General features: G+C 41.8%; 1 protein-coding gene across 5 annotated transcripts; it reads right to left on the reverse strand.

The window, feature by feature from the left end:
* Window positions 1–7,717: 7,717 nt before the first annotated feature.
* NXT2 (nuclear transport factor 2 like export factor 2) lies at window positions 7,718–14,003 on the reverse strand. 5 transcript variants are annotated; one of them, XM_089904189.1, is made up of 5 exons: window positions 13,831–14,003; window positions 13,630–13,708; window positions 12,568–12,654; window positions 10,838–10,982; window positions 7,718–9,943 (listed from the first exon to the last, which is right to left on the reverse strand). In XM_089904189.1, exons 2-5 carry the CDS (start codon window positions 13,642–13,644, stop codon window positions 9,762–9,764), a joined length of 429 nt encoding a protein of 142 aa, XP_089760315.1. In that variant the 5' UTR covers window positions 13,645–13,708; window positions 13,831–14,003; the 3' UTR covers window positions 7,718–9,761. The 5 variants fall into 5 exon arrangements, with proteins under 5 accessions (XP_089760315.1, XP_022412446.1, XP_022412449.1 ...); XM_022556738.3 differs by lacking the exon at window positions 13,831–14,003 and having other exon boundaries at window positions 13,630–13,788; XM_022556741.2 differs by lacking the exons at window positions 13,630–13,708; window positions 13,831–14,003 and adding an exon at window positions 13,363–13,490.
* Between the last annotated feature and the right edge of the window lie 5,337 nt (window positions 14,004–19,340).

Consider the following 19,340-nt stretch of genomic DNA (forward strand, 5'->3'; position numbering starts at 1 on the left):
CTAAGTCAACAGTGGTACCATGCACAGGGGAGGGGCAGGTTTGTAAGGAGATGGTGAGTTCAATTTTGAACATGATAAGTTAGATATGGATAGGGATGCCAATCAGACAATTCAATATATGAGACTGGAGCTCAGAGGACAGGTGTAAGGGAAAGACAGGTACTTGGGAGTGGACAGCATATATTATGCTAATGAAACGTCTGCCTTTCCTCTGTCCAGAGTTGTATTCCAAAGCTTTTCAGCATTGTCGGAGAATGAAGGAAAACTGGTGCCTTTGCTTCCTAATCATTTGGCTTCTAACCTAACTTCAGAAAAAAGTGGTGGTGGGTGAAGATAGCTCACTTCTCCCCAGGGCACAGATTGGCAGGAAGATCCATTATGGGAATCATGAACTCAGTGCTTGCTGCCCAGTTATGTCTTTGATCCTTACATGCATTCTCCTAAAATAGGAATACAAAAATAGATCTCCACCTTACAGCATATACCTAGCGAAAAAGGTTCAAAAAAATCAGATGAATCTAAACTTCATAAAAGCCCAAGGAAAACAGATATCTATTATTATTACATTGTATATTGCAATGTAATTTACATTGTATATTACATTGCTATGTAAGCACTTGAAGAAAATATGAGAGGCTACATTTATAATTTGGGGGTAGGGAAAACTGTCTGTTTTCCCTACCCCCAAATTAAGCTTACTATGAACATCAGAAGTTAAAAAAGAAAAGAGTACCATGTTTGACCAGATAAAAAACATAAAACGTCCACATGGCCAAAGGTATAAACAAAGTAAAAAGGTAAGTGACAGAAAGGAGAAAACATTTGTCACGCATGTAACAAAGGGTTGATATCCACTTTCTCTAAAGGACTCCTATAAAAATCAACAAGAAAAAGAAAAAAAACTTCAGTGGAAAAACAGGCAAAGGACACGAAGTGGCAGTTCACAGATCAAGCACTATAAATTGTCATACTCACTAATGCTTAACCTTGACTGTTCATTTATTGAACAAATGTTTAGTGAGAAGCTACTACATGCCAAGTGCTGTAATAGCTTCTGGGGATTCAGCAGCGAGCAAAATATACAAAGTCTTTGCCTTATTGGAACTTACATTCCAATGAGTGGAGTCAAAGAGTAAAAACTGAGATATATAATGTATCAGTGGTGAAAAATGTCCTGAAACAAAATTAAGTGGTGAAGGGTGATAGAGAGTGATGTGGGAAGTGCTTTTTTAGAAAGGATGGTGTGATGGTTGATTTTATATGTCAACTTTACTAGGCCATGTGGTGCCCTTATATTTAATCAAACATTATTCTGGGTGTGTATGTGAAGGTCTTTTGGATGAGATTAACATTTGAACTGGTAGACTAGTAGACCAGATTGCCCTCCCTAATGTAGGTGGGCATCATCCAATCAGTTGAAGGCCTGAATAAGACAAAAACGTTGAGTGAGAGGGAACTCCTCCTGCCTGACTGTTTGAGCTGGACATTTGTCTTTTCCTGCATTTGAACTCAAACTGAAATGTTGGCTCTTCTTGGGTCTTGAGCCTTCTGGCCTTTGGACTGGAACTATACCATTGGCTGTCCTGGGGCTCTAGCTTGCCTACTGCAGACCTTGGGGCTTCTCAGCCTCCATAATTGTGTAAGCCAATTCCTTATGTTCTCTCGATAGATAAATAGATAAATGGATAGGTAGATAAATAGATGGATAGACAGATACTAACAATGCTATCTGGGCCATACACTCCCAATCCCCAGCCTTCCCCTCCCCATCCACCATCTCCCTGCCTCTGCATTCTAGGCCTGGGAAGCCTAAGTATCTCTCCATCTCCTCTTCAACTCCAATCCTCACAAGGCCAAATACGATTGGCCAGGACCCCAAGCCTTCTGCCCAAGTGGCTATGGAGCCTCTCCCACAGGCTGGGTGTGGGGCTTTACACTGAGTCCTCCTCTCCTTCTTTTTCCCCCTTGCCTGTGGAAGTTTCCATGGCAACGGTCAAGCAGGCTACTGGAATATCTGCCTGAGAAGCCACCAGACACTCACCCTCAAGATTGATCAGTGCTTCAATTCGGCAAAGGACAGGCAACAAAACTCCCTGGGTCAGTTTGCGCTCTCTAAGAAGCAGGTGCTGAGAGGGTGTTAGGAATAAAAGAGGTTTATTGGGGGTTAACACTTGTGAAAGATATAGAGGGATGAAACAGCGTTGGGCAGGGAAGTCTCCAGACATTGATATGTATCTGACACTCGTGAGAGGAAAGAAGGAAAAAAGCAGAGTTGGGCAGGCCTGTGATGTGGATCTGAAAGTCTTGGCCAATCTAGGGGAGAGCTGCAGAGGAAAGATAGTCCATTAGGGAAGTTCTGCAAAGGGTTGAAATGGCCAGGCTTGAGCATCCTCGCTGTGTTCGGTCATTGGCTAGAGGCTGCCCCAGAAGAGCATGGCCTCAGCTCAAATACTGCAGCAGATCCTGCAGGCACTGCAGCTGGGGTCTGTCAGGTAACTGTCTTCCTCACAGCTGAAAGGCAAATCTTTCTTTTTTTAAAAAATAAATTTATTTATTATTATTATTATTTTATTTTTGGCCGCGTTGTGTCTTTGTTGCTGCGCGTGGGCTTTCTCTAGTAGCAGCAAGCGGGGGCTACTCTTCATTGTGGGGCGTGGGCTTCTCATTGCGGTGGCTTCTCTTGTTGCAGAGCACTGGCTCTAGGTGCGGGGGCGTCAGTAGTTGTGGCTCACGGGCTCAGTAGTTGTGGCTCACGGGCTCTAGGGCGCAGGCTCAATACTTGTGGCGCACAGGCTTAGTTGCTCCACGGTATGTGGGATCTTCCCGGACCAGGGCTCGAACCCACATCCCCTGCATTGGCAGGCGGGTTCTAAACCACTGCGCCACCAGGGAAATCCTGGGAAATTCTTTCTTGAAGGGTGAATTGAGCCATGTCCCTAGCTGCCACAACCTCTAACCTTTTCTAACCACCAAGAAAACAGCCAGCATGGTCCTATCTAGACAGATCACCCTAGATAATTTGAGGTAACACCTTGTGACACTTCCAAGACAGGGTTTGCAACCTGGACTGGTTTCCTTTACCTTACAAGGAGTGGGGGTGAAAGGGGGTCCCATCTTGTACTGCTGTATTTTCCCCTCCAGATATTAGCCCAAGCTTCACCCTCAATTGAGATATATATAGTGAACATGCTTCTCCATGTTTACCTTTGGCTCTAGGAGCTTTCCATCCAGGGAGGTAAGGAATAAGATGTTGACAAGATGTATGATGAGTGGGCCATATATACACCGAGTGCATGGGCAGCTAAGTCTCCCGCAGGCTTGGCTCTGAGAATGTACAACACAGCAATTATAGCAATCGCTACCGTTGGTGAAGTGCCTGTAATTCTGATATCATGATGGTTAAGATCATAAAGGCCTGGTTGTGAATCTGTCTTTGTCAATGAGTGGCCTTGGACAAGTGACTATCTCTCCAAGCTTCAATTTCCTCATTTGCGAAATGGTCATGACAATAATACTTATCTCATAAGGCTAATTTGAGGTCAAATGAGATAATAATGCATGTGAGGTGCTCAGCATAGCTGGACAGATGTAAGTGCTTAATGATGGTCAGCTATATTATTACTGTGTACCAGGCACGGTACAGCTGTATCTAATTCGGGTCTCACAATAACCTTGCAATGTAAGTATTATTATCTCCCTTTTATAGATGAGGAAGTGGAGGCTCTGGTGGAGGATTAGACACTTGCTGAAGGATCACACAACTAGCAATTGGCAAGTCTGTAATTCACCTCCAGGTCTCTTTGACTCTAGAGTCCAGACCCATTAGCTCACACCAAACTACCTTCTAGAGTTTTCTTTGGCTACTGCCAAAGGGCCTCTGCAGGCTCATAAGCAGCATGGGGCAGAAATGGGGTTTGGGAGTGTTCTCAGCTCACTGACAACTAGGTGAGAGAGCAGTAGTGGAATGAAAACCATTTATCACAGTGAACAGGAGTCAAAAAAACATATAATCAGTAGGCTATTTGGGTGGTTGTATGCTGGGCTAATTTATATTCCATGATAAATGATATATATCAGTTCGCCTTCTGCAAAGTATAGTTTGAGGGGCACCAAAAGTCCCTTTGATCTTCAAATCAAACTTCTCCCATCCCTCACACACAAAATATATGTCTGAAGAGTCAAGATTAGTAAGCCATTCCTTTGAGTTATGGTATTGTTCCAGCTGCTTCCAGACAAAATACAACCCCAAGAGACAAAAGCCAAACATCTCCATGGTGAGTTTATAAGTTAACCAACTTAACTTGAAAGCGGAGGGTGGAGACTGAGAGAATGGTTCTTAGGGCAAGTAGTTTGGATGGGATGGGAAGGGGGATTTGAGGGGATGGCAGGATAGGGCCAGAGTTTGAAACTGCGGGGATCTTGGGAAGCATAACAACGTAGGGCCCCAGAAGGTTGGGAGAAAGGGGCACATGGAAGAAGGAGGCCCCCATTAGTAGTTTTGCCACTGGTCTCCCAGGGATTTGTAAGTATATATGTGTGTGTGTGTGTGTGTGTGTGTGTGTGTGTATATATATATATATATATACACACACACACACACACACACATATGTATATATGTATATTTTAGCTGCAGTTCTCATTCTATGATGTAAGGGCTTCCTTAACTGCCGTGCAGTGATTATAAATTTCCTATCCAAGGGAGGCTAAATTTTCTGGTTTCTCTCTCCCACTTCCTCCCCTTTTATTTTCAGTTGTTTGGAAGGCAAAATTACCCAACTGCCCCTCCGCCTCCCCCCAGCTAATTTCTCTTCTGGTCCCTTCTCCCAGGCTTGCCTTTTGCACAAGCCACATCCAGAGCCAGTGAATGAGATTGGACCTGGACCACTGGGAATCCTGGGTGCCACTGATGGACAGATGAGCTTATTAGAGAAATCGTTCCCAAAGGCACTTTCAGAATTGACACAAAATGCTGGGGAAAAGAGCAGGCTGGCCACGTCAGGCAGCTCGGGGCTCCAAGGTGGACTGCAGCACCTGCACTTGGTAAATGTTGCAGACTCCTGTTGCTGATATCTTGCCCTTGAGTAAGAGAACTGGAATCAATAATGTTCAGGCCCATTTTTTTTCCCTTTACAGAAAGACCTCTCAAAAATACATCTGTGAATTGCTATCTTTTTTTTTAAAATGCCCTGAATCTCCTTTTACAGTTGTTTTTTTTTTTAAAGCCATCTCTATCTGTATCAATCTAATCTTAGGCTTTTTGTGGCGCTGGTTAAGTCCTGCAAAGGCAGTGGCAAGATTTAAAATGAGTGTCTGGTTGTGGACAGCAGTCTGGATCAATTGATTTTAACCTAAAAGAAACAGAATTTGGGGAGAGGGAGAAGCCAATAGCCAAGCAAAAAAAAAAAGAAAAAAAGAAAAAAGAACCATTGTATTTGTATAGTGCTTAGCACTTTTCAAAATATTCTCCCATTTGTTGTCTTATTTGATCCTCACAACCTCCTGGTGGGCCAGATTGGGCAAATCTCCATTCAACAGCAGAAGACAGAGGCCCAGAGTGCGTGACTCACCTAGGGTCACAAAGCAACATCAGGGACACAACAGCCTTAGAATACAGGTCTCCTTTGGGACCGGGACCAGGATTTACACCTTAGAGCCCACCATAGTTTTGTTTTTTTTTTTTTTTGGCCACGCTGTGCAGCTTGCTGAAGCTTAGTTCCCCGACCAGGGATTGAACCCACGCCCTCGGCAGTGAAAGCTCGGAGTCCTAACCACTGGACCGCCAGGGGATTCCCAACCGGGAGGGTTGAATGCAGATGTCTGGGGTGTCCAAGGAGGGAGGGAAAGAGAAAAAACATATGAAATTCACTTAAAATAGGCTAAAATACAGTGCATGTGGTATGAAACCATGTTCAAAAATGGTTCTGCTGGAATGCCTTCTCAGTTCTCTGCTTCCACATCTGAAACAGGGCAGCCTCCTTCCTGTTTCAACTTCATTGCCACACATCCTATTCCCAGATTCTGCCTAAAGACTAGCCTAAACAGTTGCTTTCTTAGCTTTGAACTTTGGGTACAAGATAAGGAATGGGAGGAAAACAGGGCTGCCCTTCATGGTCCTCCACAAATACAACATACCTGAGAGGAAGTTTTTGATCTTTTCTAAGCCAAGGTGACATCACTGACACGACACTGCTTTTCAGAAGCTGACCCTACCCACCCCACCCACTAGAAAGTGGTGGTGAAAATATTATGCTTCCTCTATTTTCATGCTTTCCAAACTGCTGGTACAATCTATTAGGAAGTTGTAAAAATCAATTCGGCAGGCTATGAACAGCATTTTTAAAAATTAATAAAATGAAGTAGAAAATGGTAGAAACACATTGCAAATAGTAAGCATGAGTTTTATATACTGGATTGTGACATTTTACGCTTCTTACTGTGGGTTAGAGCAAAACTTTGAAAACCACGGATCTAGAGGGTATATATACTTCAACCCCAGAGGTAGTCTGTATCCTAAGATCCTCCATCTGACACATTATTCCAACAATATTCTACAGTTCCCTTTTAGTGCTCCTCTAGGAAGCAAGACTGATGTATAGAGCCCACTGATAGTCACCGAGCAATTTTTTGTATAGAAAGATGCATTTGACAAAGAAGGGCAAATATTTAATACAGCAGAGTTTGGTAGCAAGTGTTTTTTTTTGTTTTGCTTTGTTTTTGGTAGCAAGTGTTTTGATGAAATATTTTTATTGTAGAGACAACTGTTAAATAAAAAAGCTAAATATGCCCTACTATCTCCCCCTAAATATGTAAGATTATGTTAAAGCACATCCATGCTTATCTTTTCTATCCTATATTAAATCAAATTATAACAAAAATCAGCAAATGAAGTCCCCTGCTAACAAATTTCCTACATTAGTAATTTCGGGCAAGTCAATCCAGCAACGTTCCAGAATAAAAGAACTCAGGGTACCTTCTTGGCTTTATTTGACTTCTTGCTCCTTGACCAAACACTGCATTTACCCTTTAACCTCATTGGGAGTATCTTTTTAGACACACTACATACATTACTAGGAAATTTCCAAAAACTAGGAAAATGCTGATTCCAATTCACCAAAGCACTTACATGCTTAAATAAGGTCTGCAGCTCTTCCAGCCTTATGAGCTACACATGAAATGCAAATAACTTGGTGACAGAGTTTGTCATGAGTCATTAGCCTCTTAAGCTTAGTCTTTTCCTTCCACTAATGCCTACAAATTTACACGGAAGTAGATTCCTAACCATTTTTATACGTGCCTCACTGAAGAGATGAAATACAGGAGCTGATTTTAAAGGCTGTTGCCTCTTCTCACTCCTCAAGTGTCTGTTGACATATTTTTAATGTAGAATTAAAGTTAATGGGACCATTTTTTTTCCTGAAAATGAACTTTTGGTTTCACTGCCTTCTGGATATAGTATTTTGGCTAGTTTTTCAAGGTTGAAATTTCCAACATTTTGCCAAAAACGTCACCGTTACTTCAAACAGGTGATCTCAGGAATGTGAATATTTGGTAGGAAAAGAGGAAGAATGAGGTAGACTAGAGAAAAGACAAAGTCCAAGTTGTCAACCATTGTTTTCAACATTCTAACTTAAAATTTTTTTAAAAACGCTATATTGTAAAAAGCAACAACCAACTGTTCTGGAGCCTTAAAAAAATCAAGAGACCTTAAACCAGGCTTGAGAAAACTCTAACAAGGCAAATTTTATTTTTTTCAAGTTATAAAAATATGTCCATGTCAAAAATACAGTCTAGTCCATATAAGAGTAGTTCCAGCCATTTAAAAGTTATACAGAATTTGGAAAAAGCAGTTAATATACAAGTCTTAAAACACTGAGTTCATAAACAGTACACAACCACTCATTTCAGTTATTGCTTGTTATACGCAGCTTTTACTTGAAACTCTTCCTCTTAAGGGAAAGGGCAATATTTGGGCAATCTGATTGTTGCTGCTAAAGCTGTGGTTTTAAAAAGCCAATCCAAAATTAGAGTAAACTTACTTTGAGTAGAATATAATGTGTAAAGTTTAGTCAGTACTACAAGAAGGTAGGAAGGTGTGGTCTAAATTTCACTTCCATCCCCTTCTACTTAATTCTATTTTGCTAATATATCAGAAATGCAATGTGTAGTTTGCGACGAGTAAATGAATCACCACTTTTCAAATTAAATGACAAGAAGCATTAACTTTGAGTTGCAATATAGAAACAAAGCTGGCACACCTAGTGTAAAAACATGAAAACAATAAATTCAAGAATGGAGAAACATTTAAAGCTTAACCAAAAACCAAAGCTAGATTTCTTTCTCTTTAGATGTTGAGACATAAAATGAATCAACTGGTTCTTTTGAAGTTTATGGGCTTATGAAGATCTGCTGTTCTGTTTTCTCTAAAAAGACAAAGTGTTAGCCACATAATAGGAACATGTTTTATAACAGATCTATTTGCTCAATGCCATATGGAAGAACAAATCATGAGATTAAATAATTTTAACTTTAAGTAGTAAAAAGACCATGCAGTTGACAGTGTATAAACACAGAGAACAAATCACTCACTTTGGGGGTGGGTAGTACATAGGAGACTTTTGGCCTGAAGTTCACATGGAAGACTTAGAAGTTAAGGGTCCCAAAGAGGGAGTGATGGCTTTGTTTCCAACTTTCCTGTCAGACCCTGTTGGAGGGTCAGGCTTATTGCTGACATTTTACCCCCATAAGTTCTTGAACAAACTGAGACATATACTAGTGATAAGTATGAGGTGAACTGGAAGAATCTTTAAAAATAATTCTTAGAACAAAAGTGGCCTTCATGACCATTTGGTTAGGATACTTATTAATGACTTAAATCCTAAAATTAGGCTACATTTTTAGGAGGTAGAAACAAGTACCAAAAGTGTACCACTTGGCCACCCCGCCTTGCTTTTGCCCAACCTCGGATCTCTACACTTCTCACTTCTCATTCTCCCATTAAAGCTCTTAGTACTACTACGATTCACCATCTAAAGTTATAGACCTGGAGCTGCCAAGAAAAAGCTTTCTTAAGAAGTTTTGCTTTTAAGCCACTGAGTGTATCTAACACTCAGGTATCAATCGAGAACATTTTACACCTCTCTAGTAGATTAATTCACTTAAGAAAACATGCCAACATAAAAAAAAACACCTACATTACTTAACATAAAAAGACTACTAAACATCTCTACATGCCATTCTAGTATGTCAGAGTACTTATGTAAACCTAAATTAGTAATGTGTTCATTGAACTGATTTGAAAAAGCCTCATATTTAAACTGCATTACCAGTGTTTACCAAAAATAGGTACATGTTGTACTACAAAATTAGCCTAATAACAAAAAAAAAAAAACACACCACTTCCTCCCAGAGAGTTACATTGTGCTGATATCCCATAGACAGTACTATAAAGGGATTTCATTTTTGCAATACACTGGGCTCACAGTGAGTATATTAGTACAGAGACCATGGGTTTAATGTTACTGTAAGAATGTCATTAGTGAAACATATATAAGGCATGTAGAAAACTAACATTAAAGCTCTTAAGGGCAATGATCTAAACTGGCAGCTGCTAGAAAAGGTGCCGCTAGGAATAAAAAATATTAAAGAAATTGAATTTCAGCACATACTAGTTTTTAATGTTTCCACAATGCAATGAACTACTACTTATAAGTTTCTACTGCTGGAACTAATGGACCAAAAGAGAATGGACTTTTGCCCCCTTTAACTACTTTCCCAATCTTGAAAACGGAAGCAGTCGCTTGCAATCTTCCACACGATATTGTCAGCAGTAGACTGAGCAGTCAGCAGGAAGTTCTGGTTGAAGTAGTGTTGTCTGTTTCCATCAAACTTCACAGTTCCACTGGTCACCACAAGAACTGTAGCCTGGGCCTGAGTAGCTTGCTCTTCACCCACACAGAAAAAGAGAAGAGATTGGATTCTCTCTCTAAGTAAGCAGATTTTCAGGTTTAAACTACACTGCCTAAAATTTAACACTAAAAAAAGTTTCAGAAACTTTCTTTACTTTGCACATTATCTTGAGCATGTGCACCCAAAGCCAGAAAACTCAATAATCATTTCAAAGATATTAACATTATTTTCAGTCCAGAAAGATTTTGGGTGCTCTAAAGTTTAAAAATAAAAAGCTTATATCTAGAATAGGACCATTTGGTTGCTGTATCTATTAATATTTCATTGGGTTTCTAAAAGAGTTTTGTCGTATTTTGCTTCTTAAGCTTTCTTTTCAAGAACCATAAAGGAATAAAAAAATCACACTCAACTACTACTTAAGATGCTTAGGACCCCACCTAGAGGTGAATCTTATAAACTGCATCAATCTACTACCTTGAATCAAATTCTGTCTTGCCAAAAGTCATCCTTTCACATAACAGAGTGAATTTCTGTGAAATTTTAATAGGTTGTAAGATAATAAAACACATTAATCAGAGATAAGGTATAATTTTTCTCTGGAGACATTTCAAGGTACAGAAGGCAACAATTTATTTAGGGAAAATAGTCGTTCCTCTCCATTAACAAAAATCATATTAAGGCTCAATTTGTCACATGACTTTTACTAAGCCATAATCACTCAATCCACCAAAACCTACTAGTGGTCCTCTGGAGAGAGATACATCTAAAGGAAGACCAAAAGTTTGATTTGACAGCTAAATTCTTCATATTTAATTTGCTCAAAAAAGTAGTTATTTCTACCACTGAAAGTCGCTAGCTGCTTTTGGTGTTAAAGTTCACTGCTCACTAAAGGAAAACAAAGGAAGTATCTTAAAAGACCATGATCTTACCATGAACTGGCTGGCAATCTAGCATATTGACCTGAAACTCACTAGAAGGCAACACGTCAAAAAACTTAGTTAGGGCTTCCAGCCCTGTTACAACATTTCCATTCCACACTAAAGTGGCCTTGTCCAGATACAGCCTGCTTAGTGCCTAAAAAGAAAGAAAAAAGAAAAAAAGGGAAAGTTTTTTGTTTCTGGGTATTTTATAGAAATGGATTGAAAGGTTACAGGTAATATCTAAACATTTTTATTGTTCTTCCTCCATCTCTCCTTCCCTTGCCCCCTCTCATGGGAAGACCGTGTCAACAAGGTATGTGCCTTATAACGTTGGCTTTAAATAGACATTACCCTGCTTTTAATAAACTAGGCAGCTAGCTAAATACTTTTTTTTTCATATTTCACTTTAGCCACACTGAGAAAACTGTGTATCAAACTGGAAGAGTCTTTTTTTTAAATTTTGCTCTCTGTATTAAAATAAATTAAATGATCACAGGTTTCAAGCCCATGCAGCCCCGAACCAGTTTTAATCTCCCTCCCTTTTCTAATTCTGTGAATTAACAAACTTGTCAATCAGGCCCTACCTGTACACTTCAATCCTAGTGTTTATATACATGTGAGTTATTTAATGTTTGAACCATTTCATGTTGTATGTGTTAGGAAGCATTCGTTCCTTTTACCACTATGGAAATAGCTCATTTAGTTCAAAAGAATCAGGAGTACTTGCTAAAGCAGAGTCTTTGATAAGTCAAGTAAGTTAAAGCTCAAATAAGGCAGAATTCAAGAGTTAACTTTTTAGTCCCAGGAGTCAGTCACAGGAATTTAGTGTGTCACAGGACACATTTGCTTAGCTCTAAAATTTAACTTTGATTAATTTAAAGGGCCAACACACATCTGGACTCTGGAAATGAACTATGTTTCCTTTTGGGGGGGGCTACTTTGTCTTTGAAGGCACCAAGGCACAATAAGCGTCCATTGTTACATCACTTGCCCCTGTCCCTTGTCATCAAACTTCAGTATCAAGAACTTTTTAATCTTCTGCCTTAACAAAATAGTTTTTAGAGATACTAACTTCTGTACCTACAGCATAGACAAAGTTCTCTAAATCATAGTTCTATTCCGATAAGAGACCTAGGCAAGACTCTCCAGCACATACTGAAATAGTTACTTAGAAGATGTGGCTCAGGGATAAATCACAATGAAAAAAGCTGATGAAGTCAGAACTTGCTCTGCTGAAGACTAAAAGTATCCAAGCCATGCAGATTCTGTTTGTGAGTGCCAGCTATAGCTGTGAGCTTTAATTGAAAATTATCAATTAGTATATGAATTTAAAGGGGCAAATCAGGGAACAGTCCCTGTAATGCAGACCCCCTTCACTAGCATGAATACTATTTTAACCATATTGGTTATATAATGGAAGAAACAAAATGTAACATATTTAAGTAAATATACATTGGGTCCCACGATAAGTTAATTCCCATTTACCACCCTAAAAATAAAATGAGGTTAAGAGAGGTTAGCAACTTGCCCAACGTCACAGAGCTTGGCAAACACAAAGCTGGGGTATGATTCCAGAGTCCACACTTCCATAATGCCATACCAACCCTTCCTTAAGCAATGTGCTTTTAAAGAACACAGCTATCACTTATGCAAGTCAGATGAATGGCTGGATCAGAAAAAAAAAAAAGAAGAAAGAAAGAACTGGTATTTAATAAAGAGTAGTAGTCTATAACACTCACCTGTCTTCTCTTGTCCATTGTCTCATAGTAAATATTGACAAATTCCTCAGCAGCTTTGCATGCCTGATCTACATAAATTTTAAAATCCTACAAGAAAAATTTCATTTAAGTGTACATTACCACCCCTCCAACCCCTCACAAACACAAAATCACCAACAAAAGCTGATGATTTATTTCAATCACTTTGTAGCTCCATACACAGTCCACATTTTTCCACATAAATTTGGACATTTTTAACGTTAGGGCTCAAGTTTCCAATTTTCATTATTTTTAAGAATGTATCTTTAGGAAATATTCATCCTTGATTAGTCAATTTCACTTTTTTTCTTACTTTAAATATAAATTTATAATCTTTGCTTGGCAACTGGTACTTTAGGCTCCCAGTATTTTACAAAACATTTACCTTAATAAAAATTATGCGGTCTGAACCTTAAAAAAAAAAAAGAGAGAGACGGGGCGGGCGGGGGGCGGGCGCGGATTGCCATTGAATAAATTAGGAAACAAGCGAGAAGTTATTCAAAAGTAGTTGAGTGGGAAAAAAAATAGAACAAGTTCAATGAACTTGTTTGAAAAGCTAGGTACCTAGGAAACGTCCTCACATTATGTAAAAATTCACCGGCGTTTGTAAAGGATTTTAAAACCGAAGCAAATAAATGCTGTTGCGGTTTTCTCCTTCAGGAAGATTAAGTACTTTCTTCCCCAGCCATTTACCAGCCCAGCCTATTATCTGAATTAAGAACTAGTTTCGTTTCTGTCTCAGGCAACTTAAAGTTATTTAGATCGAGAAAAGATTACAAGCCATAAGCAGCAGACCCCAACATTCCGGACTCTCGCTATTTCCCATCTCAGGGTCCTTTCCAGGATCGGAAAAGCGACTGCACGGCCCTGGAGGTGGGCGGTCGGGGGGATAGTGGGGGCTGCAGAGAGCGGGCCCCGCCCCCGGCGCCTGGCGGGCTGGACCCTGATTCGCCGCTTGACCACGTGACAAGCAGCCAGCCCGCCCCAGAACCCCTCCCCTCAGCCGCCCGCGCCCGGGCACCCTGCCGCGGCCGGGGCACTCACCATGGGCCTGGCCATCGGGGTGGTGCCAGCAGCCTGTTCCGCCGGATTCTCTGAGTCCCGTCGTGTCCTGCTCTCTTGCCTGCGGGATGATCAAATACTTAGGAAGACAGAGAAACCCGCCAAACCCACAGAATTCTCTGCCCGCCCATTCTCTCCCGGAAGCAACTCGGTCCGCTGTTAAAAGCACCCCGATGTACCAACCTTAAGTTCAATTCTGTTCAGTTCCGACCATACCCTGCCATCCGCCTTATGTATTCACTCGTTTGATATTAACTTCGTTTGGAAGAAAAAAACACTCTGCTTTTGCAGCTGGACAATTTTAACAAAAGTATCCATTTCTCCAACATGCCCAAGGACAGCAAAAAAAAAGACCTATTTAAGGCGTCCAATGGGGAGACTTCTTTGCTCCAGGAGGTGGGGCCAGGGCTAGGTGAACACCAGCGAGGAACGCTAGGAGACCTGCCTGACCTGTAGCTAACCGGAAAAAAGGGTGAAGCTTGGGGAAAAGCGTGCAACCGTACTGCACATGCCTGGTAGACAAACTGCTTAGAGTTCTGGAGCCTTCTGGAAAAATCAATCTTCACCGAATTAAACCCCAGCGTCTCAGTAGTAGTCCTAAAATCATTCACTATTTTGATTTGGCACTATTCTGTGGAAAAGGTTCGTTTAGTTCTATTCTGAAAGGTCTTGCAGACCTCAAATGAAGATTAGTCTCTAGGGCCATTCACCACCTTCCACAACGCACCCTCTAAAAATATTTAAAATGTTACCGAGTGGTGACCGCAAGCAAGGTACTTTTCTAAGCATTTGAACCCCATATTCACTTCTTACAATAACGCTATGAGGTAATCATCTCTGTTATACAATTAAGACACAGTGATTAAGCAACCTGCTTAGGGTCACAAACTCACTGGGATTCAAGCTCAAGCAATTTACCACTTCAACCGGACTCGACTCCCCAGCGTCCTTCAAAACCGCTCATCTCAAAGTCCCCAACAAACCCGATATCTCGACAGTCTTACCGCCCATGGCTGGTGTGTGGCTGCTCATAAGCATTATCACCACTGCCTCCTTGGTGTCTTCCTCTGTCTCCTTGAGACGAGTTACTGCTGGACCTTCTCATACTTGAACCTGAATTTTCCGCGTCGGCCTCTCCTCAGTTTCCTCAGGCTCTAACGGCTGCAACTTCCCAGCATGCCCTGCGCCCCGCTCTGAGCCCCGTTTATTGCGTCACTTCCGGTGGCGACTTCCGCTTGAAACCGCACTCCTCTGAGGTGGTCTCAATCGTTACTTGTTTGCTACTGAGTCTCAATACATCGCCAGCACCGCCCTCAACCTCCTCTCTGGGCTCCAATTCGAAGTGTTGAATTTCCCTAAGCATGAACACCGGAACGCACTACAGGCTTCTCAAACTCGGGGAGTCCAAAATTTAAACGCATTATTTCCTCTGCGCTTCTAATCTTCTGTATTCTTTCAGTCATCTATGCTTGAATTCTTGGAATATTTTTTTTGGTGTCTTCCCCCGCCATCACCATAATTCATTCCTTCATTCAACAAATACTTATTGAACGCACACTATGGGTCAGGCATTGTGCAAGGTTCTGGATATACAGTGGTGAGCAAAATAGACATGATCTGTACCCTCATGAAGCTCACAATGTAATTGGGAGTCATAGACAAAAAACAAAACAATGAACTACAGAGGAGTTCCAAGTTACTTGCCCAATTCTGCCCATTCTTTTTTTTTTTTTTTTTTTTGCGGTACGCGGGCCTCTCACTGTTGGGGCCCCTCCCGTTGCAGAGCACAGGCTCCTGACGCGCAGGCTCAGCGGCCATGGCTCACGGGCCCAGCCGCTCCGCGGCACGTGGGATCCTCTGGGACCGGGGCATGAACCCGTGTCCCCTGCATTGGCAGGCGGACTCTCAACTGCTGCGTCACCAGGTAAGCCCTCTGCCCATTCTTATTTATTTATTTTTTTTTGCGGTACGCGGGCCTCTCACTGTTGTGGCCCCTCCCGTTGCAGAGCACAGGCTCCGGACGCGCAGGCTCAGCGGCCATGGCTCACGGGCCCAGCCGCTCCGCGGCACGTGGGATCCTCTGGGACCGGGGCATGAACCCGTGTCCCCTGCGTTGGCAGGCGGACTCTCAACCGCTGCGTCACCAGGTAAGCCCTCTGCCCATTCTTATTTATTTATTTTTTTTTGCGGTACGCGGGCCTCTCACTGTTGCGGCCCCTCCCATTGCAGAGCACAGGCTCCGGACGCGCAGGCTCAGCGGCCATGGCTCACGGGCCCAGCCGCTCCGCGGCACGTGGGATCCTCTGGGACCGGGGCATGAACCCGTGTCCCCTGCATTGGCAGGCGGACTGTCAACCACTGCGCCACCAGGGAAGCCCTCTGCCCATTCTCTCAAGAAATTCTCTCTCTCACTCCCCTCTTTCTCTCTCTCCTCTGTACACAAACTTTGACTTTGATTGCTCTATCCTGATTTTTCCAAAATTCTCCTAATCTTCTAAAGACCTATCTTGGTCTGGTCTGAGTTTACCCTTCCAGACTTCTCTCCCATTATTCACCAACATTGGCAAAGTTAACTGCTGTTAAACTGCTGTTTACCAAAAGTGACTCATGTTTATTGCTTTATAGGTAATTGCCTTTCTTGATTGAGAGCTTAGAATGTGTCTGGATTTATTATGATTTCATTCAATCCTCACAACCCCTGGAGAGGGAAATATTATCTACATTTTTAAGAATTTAAACTGAAGTTCACAGAGGTTAAGTAAGTTGGCCAAGGTGACGCAGCTAGTGGAGCTGGGATTTTAACTCACAGCTGTCTGATCCCAGAATCTCTGTTCTTATACACTTTGCTATTCATGCATTTGCTTATACTATGTTTATTTTGGAATGTTTATTCCTTCCATTTACAACTGCTTTTCAGGGACCAGGGCAGGTACAGCCTCCTCCATGAAGCCATCCCTCATTTCATGTCCCCCGAACCCCAGAAGATGTGACCTGTCCTTTGGCTATGAGGAGTGGCTGTTGGTGTGGGGCAATAGTGCTGGGAGCTAGAGGAGCATTTGGAACACTGAAAAGGGACAACTGAGCTAGAGGTAAAGGGAAGGCTTAGAGTTTTGCACTGAATGTTTGCACAGAATTTTGTGCACTTTTATTGATGTGCTACAAGGATGGGAGGTTGGGTAAACTGATAACATGAAACCAAGCAGGACCCTGAGGGGCTTTCCTGGGGACAAAACATCCTATGTCTCCCTGCCTCTTGTTTGTAGAAAAGCTTTAGCATCCTAGGCCTTCCCTGAGTTATTTTTTTTTTAATATTTATTTGGCCACATCGGGTCTTAGTTGCGACACGTGGGCTTCTCTCTAGTTGTGGCATGTGGGTTTTCTCACTCTAGTTGTGGCGTGAGGGCTCCAGGGCATGTGGGCTCTGTAGTTGTGGCACATGGGCTCCAGAGCGCATGGGCTCTGTAGTTTGCGGTAGGCAGGCTCTCTCGCCGAGGTGTGCGAGCTCACTATTTGTAGCGCATGGGCTTAGTTGCCCTGCAGCATGTGGATCTTCGTTCCCCGACCAGGGATCGAATCTGCGTCCCCTGCATTGGAAGGCGGATTCTTTACCACTGGACCACCGGGAAGTCCCCCTTCCCTGTGTTCTAAAGAACAAATTTAATCAGAGAAATAAAGAAACAAAGGAAAACAGTCAGGTAAGACAAAATAATAAGAATGTAGCCATAAAACAAAGTCAAAGACCTTTAGTTCCTCCTTAGGGGCTATAGATAATATCCTGAGTTGTTTTGCAGATACTAAAACCCCCATCAGGTAGAAGAAGTTAACTGCTGACCACCAACATGTAGACCCCAGACCAGTTGGAACCAGAAGTTTGATGATGTTGGTGTTGACTTCCAAAATACCACCGAGTTACCTCACCACCAACCAATCAGAAGAACGTCCATGAGCTGATCAGGCACCCTGAGACCCTCTCCCTTACCTTGCCTTTAAAAACCCTTCCCTGAAAGCTATCTGGCAGTTTGGGCCTTTTGAGCATGAGCTACCCATTCCTGCTTGACCCTGCAGTAAACACTGTACTTTCCTTCACCACAACCTGGTGTCAGTAGATTGACTTTGCTGCATGTCGGGCAAATGGACCCATGTTTGGTTTGGTAACAAACACAAAACGCACTGTTGGGCTCTGGTTGGTCAGAGCAATGAATTTAAACCATATGAAAACTATGTTTGGGGGGACAAATGGGAACCAGGTGAATAAAACACAGAATTGGTCTTCACTAAATAACTGCACATGTGCAAAAAGTGGGGAGAGTGATTAGGAAGGGTGTGAAAGGGCTTTTCTTGGAACATAGAATGGCATCTTGGTTAAATAAATTGTTGTTGGCACCAGTTGGGTTTAGATCCTGGCCATGCCACTGAGCAGCTCTGTGACCTTGGCCAAATTACTTAACCTCAGTCTCCCAATCTATAAAATGGAAATAATAATATTAATACATATTTCATAACATTGTTGTGAGAATTAGATGAGTCAGTGCCTGGTGTACAGTCCCTGCTTGAGGAATATTATTTTCCTACCCATGGCAGAGATTATGCAGCCAGCCCCCTATTTGAGAGTACGAAGTTGGGACAGATTAGATAAATTTTGGTGTGTTGAGAGGCATCAGTACAGTTCAGGAGATGGTTGGGGGGTCTGGAAGAGCAGACTGTAGGAGCAATAAATTGGGTTGATTAGGATTGCTGTGTCTATTCTGTGCAGCCATTTCTCCTGGTCAAGTGTAGACCTAATGGAAATAAACCTCTTTGGAGTTACCAATATTCCTATCTCAACCTTCGCCTTGCTCTTGACTTGAGAAGGACTAGTCTAGACCAATCAGGGAAGTGATCTGAGCAGTCAGTCTCTTCTTCTCAGGTCTCTAACTGGCAACCAGACTGTTCACATTAAGTCTCCTGCTCTACCGGCTAAGTTAGCCAGGTACCTTTGGCCTGTTCACATTAAGTAGTGCTTTTAAAAACAACTTTATCGAGATACAATGCATATCGACCATTTAAGGTGTAGAATTTGGTGGTTTTTAGTATATTCACAGAATTGTACAAGCATCGCCATGAAATTTTAGAACATTTTCAATGCCCTGAAAAGAAATCACTTTCCCATTAGCAGTCATTTCCCATTCCTCTTTCACCCTAGCTCCTGGCACCACCAATGTACTTTTTACTTCAATAGATTTGCCTATTCTGGACATTTTGTATAAATGGAATCATACAATATGTGGTTCTTTGTGTCTCAGCATAATGTTTTCAAAGTTCATCCATGTTGTAGCATGTATCAGTACTCCATTCCTTTTAATTGCAGAATAATATTCCACTGTTTGGCTATAACATATTTTATTTATTCATTAATCCATTGATGGGCATTTGGGTGGTTTCCATTTTTTGGATATTATGAATAATTCTTCCATAAACATTTTGTGTGGACATGTTTTCAGTTCTCTTGGGTATATACCTAGGAATGGACTTTCTGGATCATATTGTAATTTATATGTTAGAAAACTAAATTCAACTGAGTAAAATTTTGAAGATCTTGCTGGCTTTATTCAACAATTCATGAATTGTGCAGCATCTAATCTAGCAGACAGAAACAAATTCCGAAGAGCTATATGAAATGTAAGACTTTTATAGTCGGAAGGGAGCAGGAATAA

The sequence above is a fragment of the Delphinapterus leucas genome, chromosome X (assembly GCF_059928025.1).
Source record: "Delphinapterus leucas isolate spDelLeu-1000000601 "Yukka" chromosome X, BTC_Dleu_Yukka2, whole genome shotgun sequence".
In the NCBI taxonomy this organism is placed as follows: Eukaryota; Metazoa; Chordata; class Mammalia; order Artiodactyla; family Monodontidae; genus Delphinapterus; species Delphinapterus leucas.